This window comes from Macaca mulatta, chromosome 17 (assembly GCF_049350105.2).
Source record: "Macaca mulatta isolate MMU2019108-1 chromosome 17, T2T-MMU8v2.0, whole genome shotgun sequence".
NCBI classification, from domain to species: Eukaryota; Metazoa; Chordata; class Mammalia; order Primates; family Cercopithecidae; genus Macaca; species Macaca mulatta.
Window position 1 is genome coordinate 93,951,025 of NC_133422.1, and position 18,210 is coordinate 93,969,234.

General features: G+C 36.7%; 2 protein-coding genes across 10 annotated transcripts in view; one reads left to right on the forward strand and one right to left on the reverse strand.

The window, feature by feature from the left end:
- UBAC2 (UBA domain containing 2) overlaps nt 1-18,210 on the forward strand; it is a 189,989-nt gene that overhangs the window by 43,137 nt on the left and 128,642 nt on the right. For 4 of the 9 annotated variants that reach the window (XM_077973589.1, XM_077973594.1, NM_001171176.2 and 1 more), the window contains 2 exon segments: nt 2,060-2,179; nt 2,734-2,843. The exons of 1 other annotated variant lie outside the window; for it this stretch is intronic. In XM_077973589.1, coding sequence (XP_077829715.1) covers nt 2,060-2,179; nt 2,734-2,843 — 230 coding nt within the window. 9 annotated transcript variants of the gene reach the window in all.
- On the reverse strand, nt 12,630-16,907 carry GPR18 (G protein-coupled receptor 18). The gene is made up of 2 exons (XM_001091731.5): nt 16,635-16,907; nt 12,630-13,807 (listed from the first exon to the last, which is right to left on the reverse strand). The coding sequence occupies exon 2, from the start codon at nt 13,771-13,773 to the stop codon at nt 12,778-12,780; it is 996 nt and encodes a 331-aa protein (XP_001091731.1). The 5' UTR covers nt 13,774-13,807; nt 16,635-16,907; the 3' UTR covers nt 12,630-12,777.

Genomic DNA, 18,210 nt, shown 5'->3' on the forward strand with positions numbered 1-18,210 from the left:
ATTACAAAGTTTCAATTTCCTTAATCCCCAGATTTTCTTAGTAGCTCTCAGAGCTTATGCCTGAGTAGAGTATTTTCATTGTAATATTAAATGTGGTGATAGAGGACTTGGAGCTGCCTCTTACGGTTTTTGAATCTGGTGTTCTGCGGAGATGACAGTCATCATCATCTGCCATTGGTAAAGTACTTGACAGTTTCCTTTGTGCTCTCATGTATACTGCCTCATTGATCATATTGATAGAGGTATATGCTGCCTAAAGTTTCAGTGTGACTCTGGTACTGAGCCCAGCTATGGCCTCAACACAGCCTTGTAGGCAGCCATCCCCAGGTCAGCGGGGCTGGCAGGTAAGATGAACTCTGGTGGCCAGTACAGTCACGACAAAGACTCTTCCTGGTGTCTTGCTTGGAGTAGAGACATATGTGAAATGTTTTGACAGTTGATATGGTCAGACTTCTCATTTGTATTTTATTTCTGTTGGCAAGAGCACAGGTTGTATGACTTTAGACAGATAGTGTCTCTGTGCCTCTTTTTCCTTAAGACAGTTGGCTGGGTGTGGTGGTTCACACCTGTAATCTCAGCACCTTGGGAGGCCAAGGCTTGCGGATGGATTGCTTGAGCCCAGGAGTTCAAGACCAGCCTGGGCAACATGGCAAAGCACCATCTCTACAAAAAATACAAAAATTAGGCGGGTGTGGTGGTGCACACCTGTAGTCCCAGCTACTCAGGAGGCTAAGGTGCGAGTATTGAATCAGTCCAGAGGGTTGAGCCTGCAGTGAGATGTGATCACGTCAGTGCGCTACAGCCTGGGCAACAGAGTGAGACCCTGTCTCAAAAAAAAAAGAAAAGAGTTAATATTACCGATGTTCACAGCAGCATTATTCACAATAGCAAAAGAATAGAAACCCAAATGCCTATTAACAGATAAATGGATAAACAAAATGCAATGTATACATACCATAGAATATTATTCAACTATAAATGAGAATGAGATTGATACATGCTTTACCATGAACCTTGAAAATACTATGCAAAGTGAAATGAGCAAATGCAAAAAGACAAATATGTGATCTTATTTACATGAGGTATCTAGTATAAGCAAATTCATAGAGACATTAAGTAGAATAGTGTTTTCTGGGGCTATGGGGAGAGGGAACAGGAAGTTGGCATGGCGTTTCTGTCTAGGATGATGAAGAGTTCTGGAAATAGATAGTGGTGATGATTGTACAGTATTGTGAATTTGCTTAATACCACCGAATTGTATACTCAGTAGTTAAAATTATAACTTTTGTATCTGTTTTACCACAATAAAAATACAAAGAAAAGTTGTCATTAATATTTGTTTTACCTATCTCATAAGGTCATCGTGAAGGGGAAATAAGATTAGGATGTTTTCAAATGTCATTGGGATTATCTTTAAAAATCTGAAAAATGTTTAAGCAGACTCAAAAATAGGCCTTTGAGTAGCTCTTCTTTTTTTTTTTTTTGTATGTCCCCTTATATGTTTTTATGCAACCAGAAGTTGGGTGAAACAATGATTTAAATAAACTAATATTTCAAACCTAGTCATATTTAGCAACAGTTGCCATAAGTTACTTTGCATAGTTGCTCTGAAGTAGGTTGATGATTAAAATTAAGCTCAGAAATGTGTATTTTTGAGTTTATACCTAAATTGTTTTTCAGTTACACCTTTGTCTTATTCAATAGCATAAAAATGAACATTTGTTAGCCTTTCATTCTAGCTTACGTATGTAATTTTTAAAAATGTTACTAAACACAATCCTAAAATTTCTTATAGACAGTTGTCTGTTATCTTAATGAGAATATGTTTTCTTATAAGCACAAAAAAATTCAAGTACCTTTTGTGCCACTGTTGGAAGGAATTTTTACTGTGAGAGACTTGAGCTCAGAGAACATACATGTATAATTTTCCTTTTGTGTGTGTATTATGATTTTGTTTAGACTATTAAAAATAGACAGTGTAAACATAACAAATTTGCTAAGGAAGAGATCCGAACAAATTCTACTCTCGTTTGTTGTTCTTTTTTAAATCCCCATCTAGATTTGGAGGTTGATATGTGGAAGAATAATTTGCCTTGATTTGAAAGATACTTTCTGCAGTAGTCTGCTTATTTATAATTTTAGGATATTTGAAAGAAGATATGGAAGCAGAAAATTTGCAGTAAGTTTTTATGTATTTTGTCTTTGCCACTTAGGCTGTAGAAAAAAATTTTGTTTAAATGGATTTTATTTTGTTAAACTTGGTGTTATTATTTACAGTTATTTTTTAAACTATACTATTCTGTATCTGATTTGAGGCATATGGACATTAACCAAAGAAAATTTTAGAATAGCATAATAATAATAGTGATAATGATAATATATAGTATTAGTTGTGAACAGCTAATACAAATTTTAATACTTTGACTTTAATAAAATTATAATTTATTTTGCTTAGTGGTTTGTGTTTTACTTGTTAAAAATATATCTTCAACATACTTAAAAATTATGGATGTTAATACATTTGAGCAATATGGGTTTACTCTGCCGATTTTCAAAAGTCTGTTTTAATAAAAACAATTATTTTTGAATATATATACACACATAAGTATGTGTGTATACACACACACACACACACACACCAATACATACCTCTGAGCTGATTCTAGCTGAATAAATGTTATTTTATTTTTAGGAGACTCATCTCTATAATTTTTCTGCTGTTTTATCTTGTAGTCCTTTTTGCTGGGTTCCTGGGTTTTGTCAGCCTTATTTGACTTTCTCCTCGTCGAAGCTATGCAGTATTTCTTTGGCATCACTGCAGCTAGTAATTTGCCTTCTGGATTGTAAGTAGCACTTAAAGATTGACTTAATTTAGAACGACTTGAATGTGATTTAAAGTGTTATTATATGTGAAAGTCAGTAAAAGAATATTTTAAACTTTTAGATATAGTAAAATTGATTTTATATGTAAAAAGTCTAATCTATGCCTACGTTTTTATTATGTTCTTGAAATAGAATCAATTTTATATTCTGTCTTTAAAATTTATTTTACTTTTTTTTTTGAGACAGAGTCTTGCTCTGTCACCCAGGCTGGAGTGCATTGGTGTGATCTCGGCTCACTACAGCCTCCACCTCCCGGGTTCAAGTGATTCTCCTGCCTTAGCCTCCCAAGTAGCTGGGACTACAGGTGCGTGCCACCACGCCCAGCTAATTTTTGTAGTTTTAAGTAGAGACAGGGTTTCATCATGTTGGCCAGGCTGGTCTCAAACTCCTGACTTCAGGTGATCTACCCTCCTTGGCCTCCCAGAGTGCTTGAGCCACCATGTGAGCCACCGCGCCCAGCCACATTCATTTTTTAGCTTTGAAATTTTGTGTTTTAGAGAATTTTAAATGAATTTCCTATTCTGATCCTGATAGAATTAGTTTTGTGTGTTTTTATAATGAAATTTGTCTTTGTAATTTTATGAACTAAACACAAAAATATAGTTTAATTAGATTAGGAAACAAAATTAATTTGTATGAAGTTAAGCTTCTGAAGAATAATTTTTAAAAGCTGATAATGTTTTATACATTTCCGTCAAACATAAAACAAAGCCAGTATATGGGTTATAACTTTGTAGACAACCTGCAGTGGCCAACTCACTCAGAATTTGTATGCTTTCATATTGCGTTGATCTTCTTTAAAAAAAAAAAATCATGTATTAGTGTGTGAAATAACTAGAATCTAGGAGCAGAGTTGACAGAGCGAGACTCTATCTCAAACAAACAAACAAACTAAAAGGGCAGGCGCGGTAACAGCCCGTAATTGGTGGTAGCAAAGCTTCAAATACGGGCTTGCACCTGTAATCCCAGCACTTTGGGAGGCTGAGGTGGGCGGATCATGAGGTCAGGAGTTCGAGACCAGCCTGGTCAATATGGTGAAACCCCGTCTCTACTAAAAATACAAAAATTAGTCAGGCATGGGGGTGGGCACCTGTAGTCCCAGCTGCTCAGGAGGCTGAGGAAGAATCGCTTGAACCTGGGAGGCAGTTTCAGTGAGCTGAGATCACACCACTGCACTTCAGCCTGGGCGAAAGAGTGAGACTCTGTCTCAAAAAACAAAAAACCCCCCAAAAACCATGTATTAGTGTGTGAAATAATTAGAATCTAGGAGCAGAGTTGTTAGCACATGTAAATGACCTCCAAGCATCTGAATGAAGTATCTGAGACACTATTTGGGAAATGAGATAGTATGAAATATAGATACCAGATATTTAAAATTCTGTGTGTACTATCTTCAGTCTTCTTTTAATTTTAAATATGTGTTTTGAGAACTATTAAGCTACTGTATGTATCTTGATTCAAATTCACTTTGGATCCCTATTTTAAAATTATAATTAGTGTTCTAATAGCTTTCATACCTGCGTTGTTAATATTTACAGTGTAACTCCCTTTTGTGAATTATAATTGCTGTGAATATCCATGAATGTTGACCTTTAGCTGTTTTAATAATGTATGATTCTGAATAATGTTTGAATGGAGACATAAAGTTCTGTGTCATAATTAGCGTGAAGTTTGAATTCCACAGGTGGTCATTGTAATTAGACTGAGAAGTTAAAGTTGAATATTCTGTTATTGGGGAAAATAGTGTAGACATCAGGAATGATTCCACGTTGACTCAGGGAAGCAGCAGCATTGCTAAATCATAATTTTTCCCCAAAACATCTCCTATCAGGCCAGTTCTTTTTGGTTCCCTGTATAGCCTGCTGAGTGATGGGAGGTATGTGTGTCTGTGTTAGAATGAACTTTGGAGATGGATAGTAACTTAGCATTAATTCTTATTTACACTATCTCCCTGTCTTCTTTTTCCTGCTGCACGTAGAGTTGAATGACAGTAGAACTTTCATATTCATTTATTTAATTATGGAATCTTATTAACTTGTGCATAAAAAGAAGATTGATTCAATTTTGAAGTTGGCGGGAATATTTTTGCTTACTCTCAGAAGAGGGAAGGGATTTACCTACTTAAATCTCAGTTTGTAGCAAGAGTTACAAACTTGAATAAGTTGAAAAGTTATAGCATCCCCTTTGAAAGACACTATAAATGTTAATTCAGCCATCTCCTGAATAAGAATATATTTCTCTTCCTTTTCAAGTCACAAACATTATAGTATATAGTATGACTTTTTTAAATCTTGAGGCTTTCTCAAACATAGACTTTTTGGAACACAATTAGTTCAACAAGTAAACTTTGTATTCTGTAAATATATCTCTTAAAAAACATTTTTATTAGTATTACTTTTTGGTAGATAAAAGGTTTTGTTATGTTGTCTAGGCTGATCTTGAATTCCTGGGCTCAAGTGATCCTCCTTTCTTGGCCTCCCAAAGTGCTGGGATTGCAGGTGTGAGCCACTGTACCCAGCCACAAATATATCTTTTATTGATGATAGCAAAGCTTCAAAAACTAAAGAGAGGAAACTACTGTTTTGTTTTTTTTTTCTTCAAATCAGTGTACTTCATGGACACAGGGAGGGGAACATCACACACTGGGGGCTGTCTGTGGGTGGGGGGCAAGGAGAGGGAGAGCATTAGGACAAATACCTAATGCATGTGAGGCTTCAAACTTGGATGACGGGTCAATAAGTGCAGCAAACCACCATGGCACATGTATACCTCTGTAACAAACCTGCACATTCTGCACATGTATCCTGGAACTTAAAGTAAAATAAAAATATGTGCTTTACAGCTTTCAGTGTTTTTCCCCTAACATCTAATATTTTTCTTTCCCATCAGTACCAAATTTGTTTGCACTCTTCTACAGTTCTTTACTTCCTATTTAATTCTCTCTTTTTTTTTTCTTCACCTCACCACTACAGGAACTTCTCTTATAAAGGTCACCAGTGGCCACCTAATTTCTAAAGCCACTGGCCATGTTCTTTAACCTTTCAGTAGCACATTAAATGCTTTTAACCTCTCCCTATTTCATGAAACTACCTGCTCTCTTGAGTCCCACACACTACTCCCTGCTAGTTCTTTTTGACCTTAGTTACTGCGTGCAGCTCTTTTCTCAAACTTTTTGGGCTATCTTGTGCACTTTCTTGATTTCAACTACAGTGAACATGTATTGTTTGCTTCCAAGCTCTCTATTTCCAACCCACACTACTCTCTTATTCTGTTGCCCAGGCCTGGAGTACAGTGCTGAGATCATAGCTCACTGTAACCTCAAACTCCTGGGTTCAAGCAATCCTCCTAGCTCAGCCTTCTGAGTAGCTGTGACTATAGGTGTGCCACCATGCCCAGCTAATTTTTTTTTTTTTTTGAGACAGTTTCACTCTTGCCACCCAGGCTGCAGTGCAGTGGCACGATCTCTGCTCACTGCAACCTCTGCCTCCCTGGTTCAAGCGATTCTCCTGCCTCAGCCTCCTGAGTGGCTGGGTTTGCCACCATGCCTGGCTAATTTTTTGTATTTTTAATAGGACAGGGTTTCACCGTATTGGTCAGGCCGGTCATGAACTCCTGACATCAGGTGATCCACCCTGCCTTGGCCTCCCCAAGTGCTGGGATTATAGGCATGAGCCACCATGTCCGGCCATTTTTTTTTGGTTTGTTTGTGTTTTTTTTTTTTTTTGTAGAGATGGGGTCTTGTTATTTTGCCCAGGCTGGTCTCAAACTTCTGGCCTCCAGTGATCCTCCCACCTTGGCCTTCCAAAGTGCTGGGATTATAGGCATGACCACCATGTCTGGTCTAGAGTCTTATTTCCTAATGATTTATAGACTTAAAGAAAACTCATGTTCAGAAGCTCTCTTCTCTTCTGGCCTCCTCTCTATCCTCTTCCCCTCTTTCTTCTTATTTTAGTTAGTAGCATAGAGTCATGCAAGCTGGAAATCTTTCATTTTGCTTGTCAGTGGGGTAGGTCACTGAGTCTTAGTTTTTATTTTTTGAAATTTGAACTTTCAGATTCAAGGGGTACACATGAAGGTTTGTTATATGAGTATATTGCATGATGCTGAGGTTTGGGGTACATATGGTCCCATCACCCAGGTAGTGAGCGTAGTTTCCAGTAGTTAGTTTTTCAACCCTTGCTCCCTTCCCTTCTTCCCCCTCTAATAGTCCTCTGTGTCTATTGCTGTCATCTTGATGTCCATGTGTACCCAGTGTTTAGCTCCCACTTTTAAGTGAGTTCATGTGGTATTTGGTTTTCTGTTCCTGCATTAATTTATTTAGGATAATGGCCTCCAACTGCATCCATGTTGCTGCAAAGGACATGATTTCATTCTTTTTTATGGCTGCATCATATTCCATGGTGCGTATGTACCATATTTTCTTTATCCAGTCCATTGTTGATGGGCACTTAGGTTGATTCCATGTCTTTGCTATTGTGAATAGTTCTGCGATGAACATGTGAGTGCATGTGTCTTTTTGGTAGAATGATTTATTTTCTTTTGGCTATGTACTCAGTAGTTGGATCATTGGGTTGAATGGTAGTCCTGTTTTAAGTTCTTTGAGAAATCTCCAAACTGCTTTCCATAGTGGCTGAACTAATTGACATTCCCACCAACAGTGTATAAGAGTTCCCTTTTCTCACTTGTATATACAACAGTGTATAAGTTTCCCTTTTCTTCCCAGATCTCCCCAGCATCTGTTTTTGGCTTTTTAGTAGCCATTCTGACTGGTGTGAGATGGTATCTCATTGTGGTTTTGATTTGCATTTGTCTGATGATTACCGTTGAGCATTTTTTCTTGTGTGTTGGCCGCTTGTGTGTCTTGACAAGTATCTGTTTGTGTCCTTTGCCCACTTTTTAATGGGGTTGTTTTGTGCTTGTTGAATCAAGTTCCTTATAGATTCTGGATATTAGACCTTTGTCAGATGCAGTTTGTGAGCATTTTCTCCCTTTTATAGGTTGTTTGTTTACTCCGTTGATAGTTTATTTTGCTGTGCAGAAGCTCTTTAGTTTAAATGGGTCCCGTTTGTCAATTTTTGTTTTCATTGCAATTGCTTTTGAGGACTTAGTCACAAATTCTTTCCCAAGGCCGATGTCCAGAGTGGTGTTTCCTAGGTTTTCTTCTAGGATTCTTATAGTTTGAGGTCTTACATTGGTATCTTTAATCCATCTTGAATTAATTTTTGTATGTGGTGCAAGGTAGGGGTATAGTTTCATTCTTCTGCATATGACTGGCCAGCTATCCTAGCACCATTAATTGAATAGGGAATCCTTTCACCACTGTTTATTTTTATGAACTTTGTTGAAGGTCAGATGGCTGTAGGTGTGAGGCTTTATTTCTGGGTTCTCTATTCTGTTCCACTGGTCTATATGTCTGTTTTTGTACCAGTACCATGCTGTTTTGCTTACTGTAGCCTTATAGTCTGAAGTCGGGTAATGTGATGCCTCTGGCTTTGTTTTTTTCTTTTCTTTTCTGTTTTGCTTAGGATTGCCTTGGCTATTTGGGCTCTTTTTTTGGTTCTATATGAATTTTAGAATAATTTTTTCTAATTCTGTGAAAAATGACATTGTAGTTTGCTAGGAATAGCCTTGAATCTGTAGATTGCTTTGGACAGTATGGCCATTTTAATGATACCAGTTGTTTCAGTCCATGAGAATAGAATGCTTTTTCCATTTGTTTGTGTCATCTTTGATTTTTTTTCTTTTTTCTTTTTTTTTTTTTTTTGAGACGGAGTCTCACTCTGTCACACAGGCTGGAGTGCAGTGGTGCGATCTTGGCTCACTGCAGCCTCCGCGTCCCAGGTTCAAGCGATTTTCCTGCCTCAGCCTCCTGAGTAGTTGGGACTACAGGCACGTGCAACTATGCCTGGCGATTTTTTTTTTTTTTTTGTATTTTTTAGTAGAGACGGGTTTTCACTGTGCTAGCCAGAATGGTCTCGATCTCCTGACCTCATGATCAGCCTAGCCTGCCTTGGCCTCCCAAAGTGCTGGGATTATGGGCGTGAGCCACCACACCTGGCCATCTTTGATTTTTTTCAGCAATGTTTTGTAGTTCTTGTAGAGATCTTTTACCTTCATGCTTAGATGTATTCCTAGGTATCTTTTTTTGTGTGTGTGGCTGTTGTAAATGGGGTTTTGTTCTTGGTTTGACTCTCAGCTTGAACTAAGTTATTAGTGTATAGAAATACTACTACTGATCTTTCTTCATTGATTTGGTATCCTGAAACTCTAGAGAAGTTGTTTCTCGATTCCTGGAGCCTTTTGGCAGAGTCTTTAGGGTTTTCTAGGTAGAGAATCATATCGTCAGTAAAGGGAGATGGTTTGGGCTTTCCTATTTGGATGCCTTTTCTTTCTTTCTCTTGCCTAGTTGCTCTGGCTAGGACTTCTGGCACTGAGTCTTAGTAATTCAAAGTCCTGAATAACTCATTCATTCATCCCTTCTTCTCTACTTCTACTGTCATTGTTATCCCAGTCTCAACTCTTCAATCTTTTCTTGTCTACTTTTTTACAGTAATTCTCTAACTAGTTTCCCTGTGAATTTCAAAGCATTCCATACAATGCTGTCAGAAGTTATCTTTCTAAAATGTAGGCTTAACCACATTAGTTCTTTTAAAAACCCTCAAATTCTCATATCCATCAGAATAAAAGTCAGATTCCTCCAAGATGCTATCCAGGCAGTCTGGAGTAGTGGAAATAGCACAGTCTTTGCCATCAGACAGACCAGATTTGAGATTCCAGCTCTGCCACTTACTAGTTATGTGAAATCTTGAGCAAGTTACTTATCTCAAGCTCCATTTCCTGAGCTCAGTTTATAGATGACCCTCACATGTCAACGGTGGGTATTCTGTGCTTCAAAGAGTAGCCCCGAGAATTAAGGAAGCTCTCTTACATCAAGCTTCTAGAAACAAGCGTATACCCCTTCCATGTATTGTTTTTCTTAAGAGACAAGGTCCATGTTATCCAGGCTGGCCTTGAACTCCTAGGCTCAAGCCCAGTCCTCCCACCTGAGCCTCCTGAGTAGCTGGGATTATAGGCATGTGCTACCATGCCCAGCTCTTCTTTCCTTTCAGAGCCCTCCTCATCTGACCACCAGCTAGTCTCAAACCACTTTCCAACTGGTCATCCAGCTTTCTTCGCTTGCTACGCATTTGCATTCTCATGCCTACTTGGTTGGCTTTCTGCTTCCTTTTGCCCTTTGGCAGGATTGCCCTTATATGTGTATTACAGCACATGTATTATCTCTATTAGTATTTATTATATTACCTTGTCATTGTCTGTGCCTCCTGGGCTACCCACTGACTCTTTAAGGGAGAACCAAGTTTCACTTTATGTGCTCATTGCCCTACATTCAGTAATGGTGAAGGGCAAGCAAGCCTTGATTACAGTGTAGCCCCAGTAAGACTGTAAGGGAAGGCCTTTGAACCACAGACTTGTTCATTTCTTTTTCCAGTGCTTTGCATAGAAATTGTAGCTGACATATGATGGATGCTCATGACTATGATTTAAACTCAGAAAATGTAACCGTTAGATTTTGAAAGTAGAGATAATTCCATTATTAAAAGCCATATGTATTAGGCATTTCTAGTAACTCATTCCTGCCACACATCTGGCTTTATATACCTATTATTTTTTGTTAGTATTTATATGTGGATGTTACATTGTTTTCCAGAATACAGTGAAATTTTGAATTTTTACATATGTTAAAATATATTTGATTATAATGCTAAGTAAATTATTTTAAAAATAACTTTTAAGTGATCTACAATTAAATTATAATTTAGATTATTTACAATTTTATTGTGAGAATCACAGCATACATTTTCACTTTGTTGATTTTGTATCAGTAGAATCTTTTGTTGTGCTTTTTGCTTTGAGGCTAAACTCTTCTTATCAGGACAAGCTCTGGCAGATAACTTTTCCATCTAATACATTTAAGAGTAGATTCATCTGTATGGTTGAGAGTAGGCTCTGACTATGTATATTTGTACAATAAACTTACATGTCAAATACAAGAGTTGTTTTTCTTGTTTTAGAAATAATTATATGTTAAATATATGTAAGATATATAAATAATATATAAAGATATAATATCTATAAAGATACTTATTTTATGTATATAAAGTATATAAAGATACGTATTTTAATCATTTGACTATTGAAACTAAAAACTTTGTATTTTTCTCTTTTTTGAGAAACTGCATCTCAGTACCACCTTATGTAGCTCTGAGAATGTTTAAGCATGTTTGCTTTTTATTATTGAAAAATTGGTGTTCGACATGAAAGAACTGACCTTGGTTTCTAGGTGTGGTTCGTTAGCTGAGCAAGTCACATAACCTCTTCAGACCTCAGTTTTTTATATTTGGAACAGAAGAATTGTACCAAGAAGATTGTCTAAGGGACCATCTAGTGCAAAAATGCCATTTTATGATTAGACTTTTTGTGTTTGTTTATTTATTTATTTTTAAATAATATGAATTTACCTGTGTTATTTCCAGAAATCAATTTCGTTTTTTTTTTTGAGACAGAGTCTCACTCTGTTGCCTAGGCTGGAGTGCAATAGTGCAATCTTGGCTCACAGCAGCCTCCGCCTCCTGGGTTCAAGCTATTCTACTGCCTCAGCCTCCCAAGTAGCTGAGATTACAGGAATCTGCCATCATGTCTGGCTAATTTTTGTATTTTTAGTAGAGACAGGGTTTCACCATGTTGGCCAGGCCGGTCTCGAACTCCTGACCTCAAGTGATCCGTCCACCTCAGCCTCCCAAAGTGCTGGGATTACAGGTGTGAGCCACCATGCCCAGCCAGAAATAAATTTCTAACCAATGCATATATTTGGTTCTAAGCCCCAGTAGGATATGATCATGTTAAGAATGATAAAGGTAATTTAGCAGAGAGGAAGTTATAGTTGAATCATTTATTTTACTTCCATAAGTATTAAGAATAATAGGGGCTTTACCGATTATACTTCAGTTTTTTTCGGTTAGATGGATAAGTTACTTGGTTTGTTACTTTATTAGGAGAAATTAAATGGCAAGGCTAAGAATCCAAGGTTCCCATAGTACTATTTATACTGTGACATATGGCCTGGGAAAAAAATCAATTAACCTCTTTTGTAAAAATGGGATCTTTAACCACAGAAAAAGAACAAACTGTTTGTATTGGAGAATGGCATTTCACCATATAGTAGATAGATGATAGAAATGAACTTGGATTGTTGGATAGAAATAGCATCTCAGGTTAGATTTTCATCATTAGTCCTAAATCGGGTTTGGTGCATAGTAGGCTCTCAGTGTTTGAATCATTATCCTCTGTTTTCAAAAGGATGAATTCAGAGTAGGGGAGGGCTGATGGGGATGACCTTTACAGGCCCCTTGGGTTCTTGTTCCTGTTAATTTTGCCTTGTAGTAAGTAACAGTAATGAGTTCAACATAATTTCTTATATAGGAATTCTGGAAGTCAGTGTTTGGGACATGAAGTACTGGATTTATAATTCCATTCCTAGTGCAAATTAGACCTAAGGGAGCTGCATCTAAATAGAAAATAATTTAATCAAATTATTTTGTATGGTAGTTTGATTTCTCCTCTACTGAGTTGATTAACATACATGTGTCACTTGCACATAGAAATGCAAAAAGTTAATTATCTGTGTAAATAAGGCTTGACTGTGAAAGACAAATCAGATGCTTTTCTCTGAATAATTCACAAAAATGTTTTATATAAGTTTTTAAAATGAAGATAATGAATTTATTTTTTTCAAGAGAAAAGGGACTTGATAATATTTTACAGAATATCCATTGACACCAGAGTAGTTAGTGAAGTGAATTTTGATGGGATTGAGATAAAGAACCTTTCTATTATTCATAACATTTCACTGTTTATATTGCTTAGTGACCGTAAACTACCAGATCGGAAACTTTTTCTGCGCATGCTTCGAAGGTAATTACGGTATAGCATGACACTAATGACTCGAGCCTGAAATTGTTTTGAAACGATGTAGTAGAGAATCACATCCAGACATGTGCTGAGGTTCATGAGGAAGGTGGTAAAGGCTCCCCAGGGACTATAACTGTTCTCCCCCGTTCCCAGCATCAGGAAAGCAAAACAGATGTGGAAGGGCATAAAGCAGACGAGCACCTGCACCAGCAGTGTGATGATGATCCTTATGGACTTCTCCTTGACTTTGGGTTTCAGCTTAGACGTCCTGCCATGAAGGAGATTATGAATAATGACCAAGTAGCACCCAATCATGATGAACAAAGGAATCAAGAAAAAAAATGTCAGTCGTGTGAAGTTTAGCACATTCACAGCTTTTAGATAGACGATGTCAGAAATCTTGAGGCAGGTGGCGGGGGTGGAGTCTTTATCCGGGTCTTTATGGAGCAGTAGCAGAGGGATGGTTGTGGTCAGGGTCATTATCCAGACTCCCACACACGCCAGCACGGCTTTGCACGTGTTTTTAAGTTCTTTGGCATACTTCGGCTGCACAATGGCCATGTATCTGTCGGCACTAATAAAGGCAAGAAGCCATAGAGCAATGCTTGGGTAAAACACTGTAAGAGCTCCAAGAATCTGGCAGAAGTACTCTCCAAATGGCCATTCATCTTTTGCATAATAAAACATTCGAAAGGGTAGAGTCATTATAAATATCAAATCCACTAATGCCACATTCATCATGTAGATGGTTACAGTGGTTCTCTTTTTGGTGGTACAACTGAAAACCCATAATGCAGTGATGTTAACAAATAATCCAATTATGAAGATACAGCTATAGAAGACAAGGGCTGCAATTTTGTATTCATCTGGATATGAGTTGTTAAAAGGGACAGGTTGATCTTGATTGTTCAGGGTGATCATTTTACAGCTTGTTGGTGGGCATGATACTTAGAAACTGTAAAAATAGTTAAGAAAAATAAGAATAGTTAAGAAAAATAAGAATAAAATCCTCGGTTAAAAAACAAATGCTTAACATTCTCCCACTCAGCTTGACTGCCAGTGAATTTTGAGTTTGAGAGCATTTTATGTTAAACTCACTCTATGTGTCTTAGTATTTATTAAGGAATCCATTCCCTAGAGATTATTACTAATTTGTATTAATCTGTTAAAATGATCCTGGTGTCATAATTCACTGGGCAAGTTCATTCATCTCTCTCCCTGCTCACTTCCCTTCTTCCTACAAGAATAACTATTTCTTTACAATTTTTTCCTATAGTGTGAAATTAGGTAGCAGTTGTTCCTGTCATAAGTGTCCTTTAATTTGGACTAATTGGGAAAAGGTGATTCTGAATTTTGACTCTTAATACAATTGTTTGCCACTTTTTATCATCTTCATTCTGTTAAAATATTTTGCAACCAGATGAGTAATGTCCAAATAATGTATTTTTGTTCATTAAACACAATTTTAATATATAAAATATGTAAATAGAAACGTGGAAAATTAATCAAGGAACCATTCGGCTGGTTAACTACTGAGCATTCACAGTAGTTCTTATTTGAGAGAGAATGGGAACTTTTCCTTTGTTACACCTGCAGCCCTACTGTCTGTTGAGCATGTAATAGGTACTCAATAAATACATATTTACTGAATTGATGAATAAATAAAGGAAGGAACTTTTGATGAGATGACTCACAGCAACTCTACTTTGCTAAAAAACTCTAGTTTGTAAATCTCTAGTTTGAAAATGAAGACTTGTGTAGCTGGCTATTAAACTTTTGTTTTTTTAAAGTGGAAACACTTCATAGTATTTATTACCTTATGTTCGCTTTAAATTATCATAGGTCTAGAAACAGCAGTGTTTTGTGCCATGGTCAGCAGATCAAGAACTAGACTGTTAGAGCAATAGATGAGCTATTTTCTAATGCACAATTGGGAGTACGTATTGCCAAGTCTTCCAAGTTTTGTGATTTCAGCTGCTCTACTTCAGTGGTTCACAGAAAGCAGCACCTTGAAAACAAGCTAGTGCTATTAGTAACTTTCATATCCTCATTCCATCTAGATTCAGAAGCTTCAATATTATTTAAATTTAAAAAATTTTCAAAGTAAATCCAAATAAGGAGTATCTAAGACAAGTAGATATTAATAAGAAGTCATTCAGTAACTTGATGTGTATGTAGAAACTAACAAATTTCCATCACCAAAAAAAAACCCTACCCATTTTAAATGGAAAGGAGATTATTTGGGGTTGCAAATATCATTGACTCCTCAGTGTGAAACTTCACTCCCCCATGATGCAACACCAACAACAGACTTTAAAAATAGACTTTGCTGCAATGAGATGGAACCTGTGGCATCCCCTTGAAATATAGAGGTGGATGAAAAGTTTCCTTCAAAAATGTCACTTTGCAGAGTGGGCTGTCTTGAAATCAGCCTAGAATTTCTCTTTAAGGAAAACTGTGGGGGAGATTTGCTGTCTGTGGTGAGTGGCATCATGGGCTATTGATCATTAAAAATTAACTTGAGCAATTGCTGTGGATAAACACAAGAAACGTGCCTGCCTGCCTGCCTGCTTTCCTGCCTTCCTGCCTTCCTGCCTTCCTGCCTTCCTGCCTTCCTGCCTTCCTGCCTCCCTGCCTCCCTGCCTCCCTGCCTCCCTTCCCTTCCCTTCCTTGCTTCCTTCCCTCCCTTCCCTTCCCTTTCCCCTTCCCCTTCCCCTCCCCCTCCCCCTTCTCCTTCTCCTTCCCCTTCCCTTTCTTCCCTTCTTCTTCTTTCCTTCTCAAATATTTAGGTTAAATATGATTTTGGAGTATAATTCTATATATTTTAAAACATATTAAATTTTCCAAATATTGGTGTGACTAGAATATTAATTTCTATCAAATGAGGAAAGTGTTACAGAGGAAAATTATATCTCTAGTGTCATTCAAAGGAGAGTAATCATGAAGGCTTAAATCTTATGTTTAGCTGGAATGAATTCTTAAATAGTAGCAATTATAATATAAATGAAATTTTGTATTTGTTTTTCTTTTTTAGTATTGCATCAGGACTCCCTTCACCTATCCTCATCATTTAATTTTGTGACATAAGTCCTATACTTACAAACCATCTTGAGTCTTTTTTCCCACGTTATGCTCAAGCAGTTTTTATGTGGCTTGTCACCAATACGTGTATTCATTTGCTCAAGTTTGAAAAAAAATGAGTGATGCATATGTTTTAAAGGCATTATAGTATTGATTGTGCTCTGCAAACACAGAAATTTTTGGATAAATACTGAAAAGTGATTGACTTTAAAGTCAGCTTTTTAAAAGCTGTAGATACCATGACTATTTGTAGCTTTTCTTTTCTTAACCATTATTTCATGAAACAACGTAATTGAAACCATGTGATTAACATTTCTAAATATACATATGATTTACCATAAACATTTTCTTTCCTTAAGTTGAAAAAAAATTACATTTACTATCAATGTAAAGCAATATTGAAAATCAATGTAAAATCGTATTGTGGAAAGATGATTATATAGCCTATTTCAAGGTCTTTCACCGACATAGTTTGTTATGTTTATTTTTTAATTATTATTATTATTTTTTATAGAGACGGGGTCTCACTATGTTGCTCCTGGGCACAACTGGTCCTCCTGCCTTGGCCTCCCAAAGTGCTAGAGTTACAGGTGTGGGCCATCACGCCCAGCCTGTATTATTAAAATGAAATGATTTTTGAAATATAGTACATAAAGCATTACTTTTGACAATAATCATGAAGTTAATTAAATGCTGCTTACCTCCTGTCCATCAAAAGTCTGTATGAGAGATGAACATTTTTCAGCACTTCCACTTCTGTTGAAGGGATATCTTTGAGTTACTTCTGTTAAAATAGCTCTTTCTGGAAACAGTGTGTTTAAGAAATGTTTTATTTTGTTTTAGACTCTTTTGTTGCTTTAAAAAGTAGTTTCCAGTGTAATGCTTGGCATGGGAGTTGGTGCTGGGCTGCCTGTAATTGCTGCTTTGTCTCTTTCAGGAAGTGCTCTCTGAAATAGGCTTTTTCACCTTATGACTTTACCCTGGATGTGGTTTTTCTCTCTCACAAATGATTTGTTTATGAAGTCACACTTAGCATAAATTCCCCTTGAAATGATGGCATATATTTAAGAGAATTATATACAAAGGACAAAGTTTCTTCAGTTTGTGTACTTTGATGCTTAAAGTCTGCATCATCTATGGAAAGAGAAGGAGATTTGATATTGAGTAAAAGGGGGTTTAAAGTCTAGCTTCTTTGCTTTTCTAAGCTGTGTGACTTTGTCTAGTTACCTGCCCACTCTGACTAACCCATTGTTCCTACTTCATTTCTGTACAGTTGAAATAGAGAGAATACCATCCAGCAGGATTGTGAGGGCCCTAAACCAGAAAGGTCCCAAGTGCTTAACATAGTACCTGGCACTTAGTAGGTAATCCTAAATGGAGTCTCACTTTTTACTACCAAGTTCTTAAAAATCATAGAATATCCACATTTCCACTTTTTACTATTTAAACAATTCTAAATGTTTAAAAGTAGGATCCTTGATTATTTGCTTCTGCTTTGCCACATACATTTATCCACTTTAGTTTGCTGTATTTTGTAAGTCTGCTTTTCTAGTGCATGGAAGTCTAGAAATAATTTCTTTTGCATAAAAATTTCTGCAAATCTTAACAGAAAGGACTCTGAAGTCTTTAGTAGACCGATTTACATATTAGGAGTGTTTTCACCTAAGAAGGGAAATGAAACCAGCAGAAAGGGAAGTGAGCAACGAATCACTGCCTGCCTTGTTAGGTTAATTTTTTTTTACTTTCTCATTTCTTAAAAAAATTTATCCTCTCATTTGCTTATCCTAAAATTTTAATTATCTTTATATTTGGTTTGCATGGTTTGTCAACTTTTAAAAGGTTCATGAACTTAAATATATTTGTTTTTTGAATTTTAGACAGTTTGGGGTCCATCCTTTTTTTTTTTTTTTTTTTTTTCCCTCAGACAAAACCATAGTAAGTCTGTGGCTTAGAAAAGTTACTTAAATCCTTGTCTCTGGTGATAAAATACTTTTGATATTTTATCAAATAGCAATGCCAGAATGATGGGTTTTAGCAGTATTGGAGACAACCATAGCAACTATTTCTTGTGTGGATGAAGAAATTGAAGACCAGTTCCTTGCTTAAGAACTCAGGGTAAAGCCAGGCCCAGTTTCTCCCACTGTAATAACTTCTTCCAAGGTGATTATATTGATCTGTCCACTAGATATGACTTCTTATGGCTGAATTACGTTCATCAGTTTTTTATATGTGATGTTATATTTCATACATCACACAGGAGTTTGATATTTCAGCTGG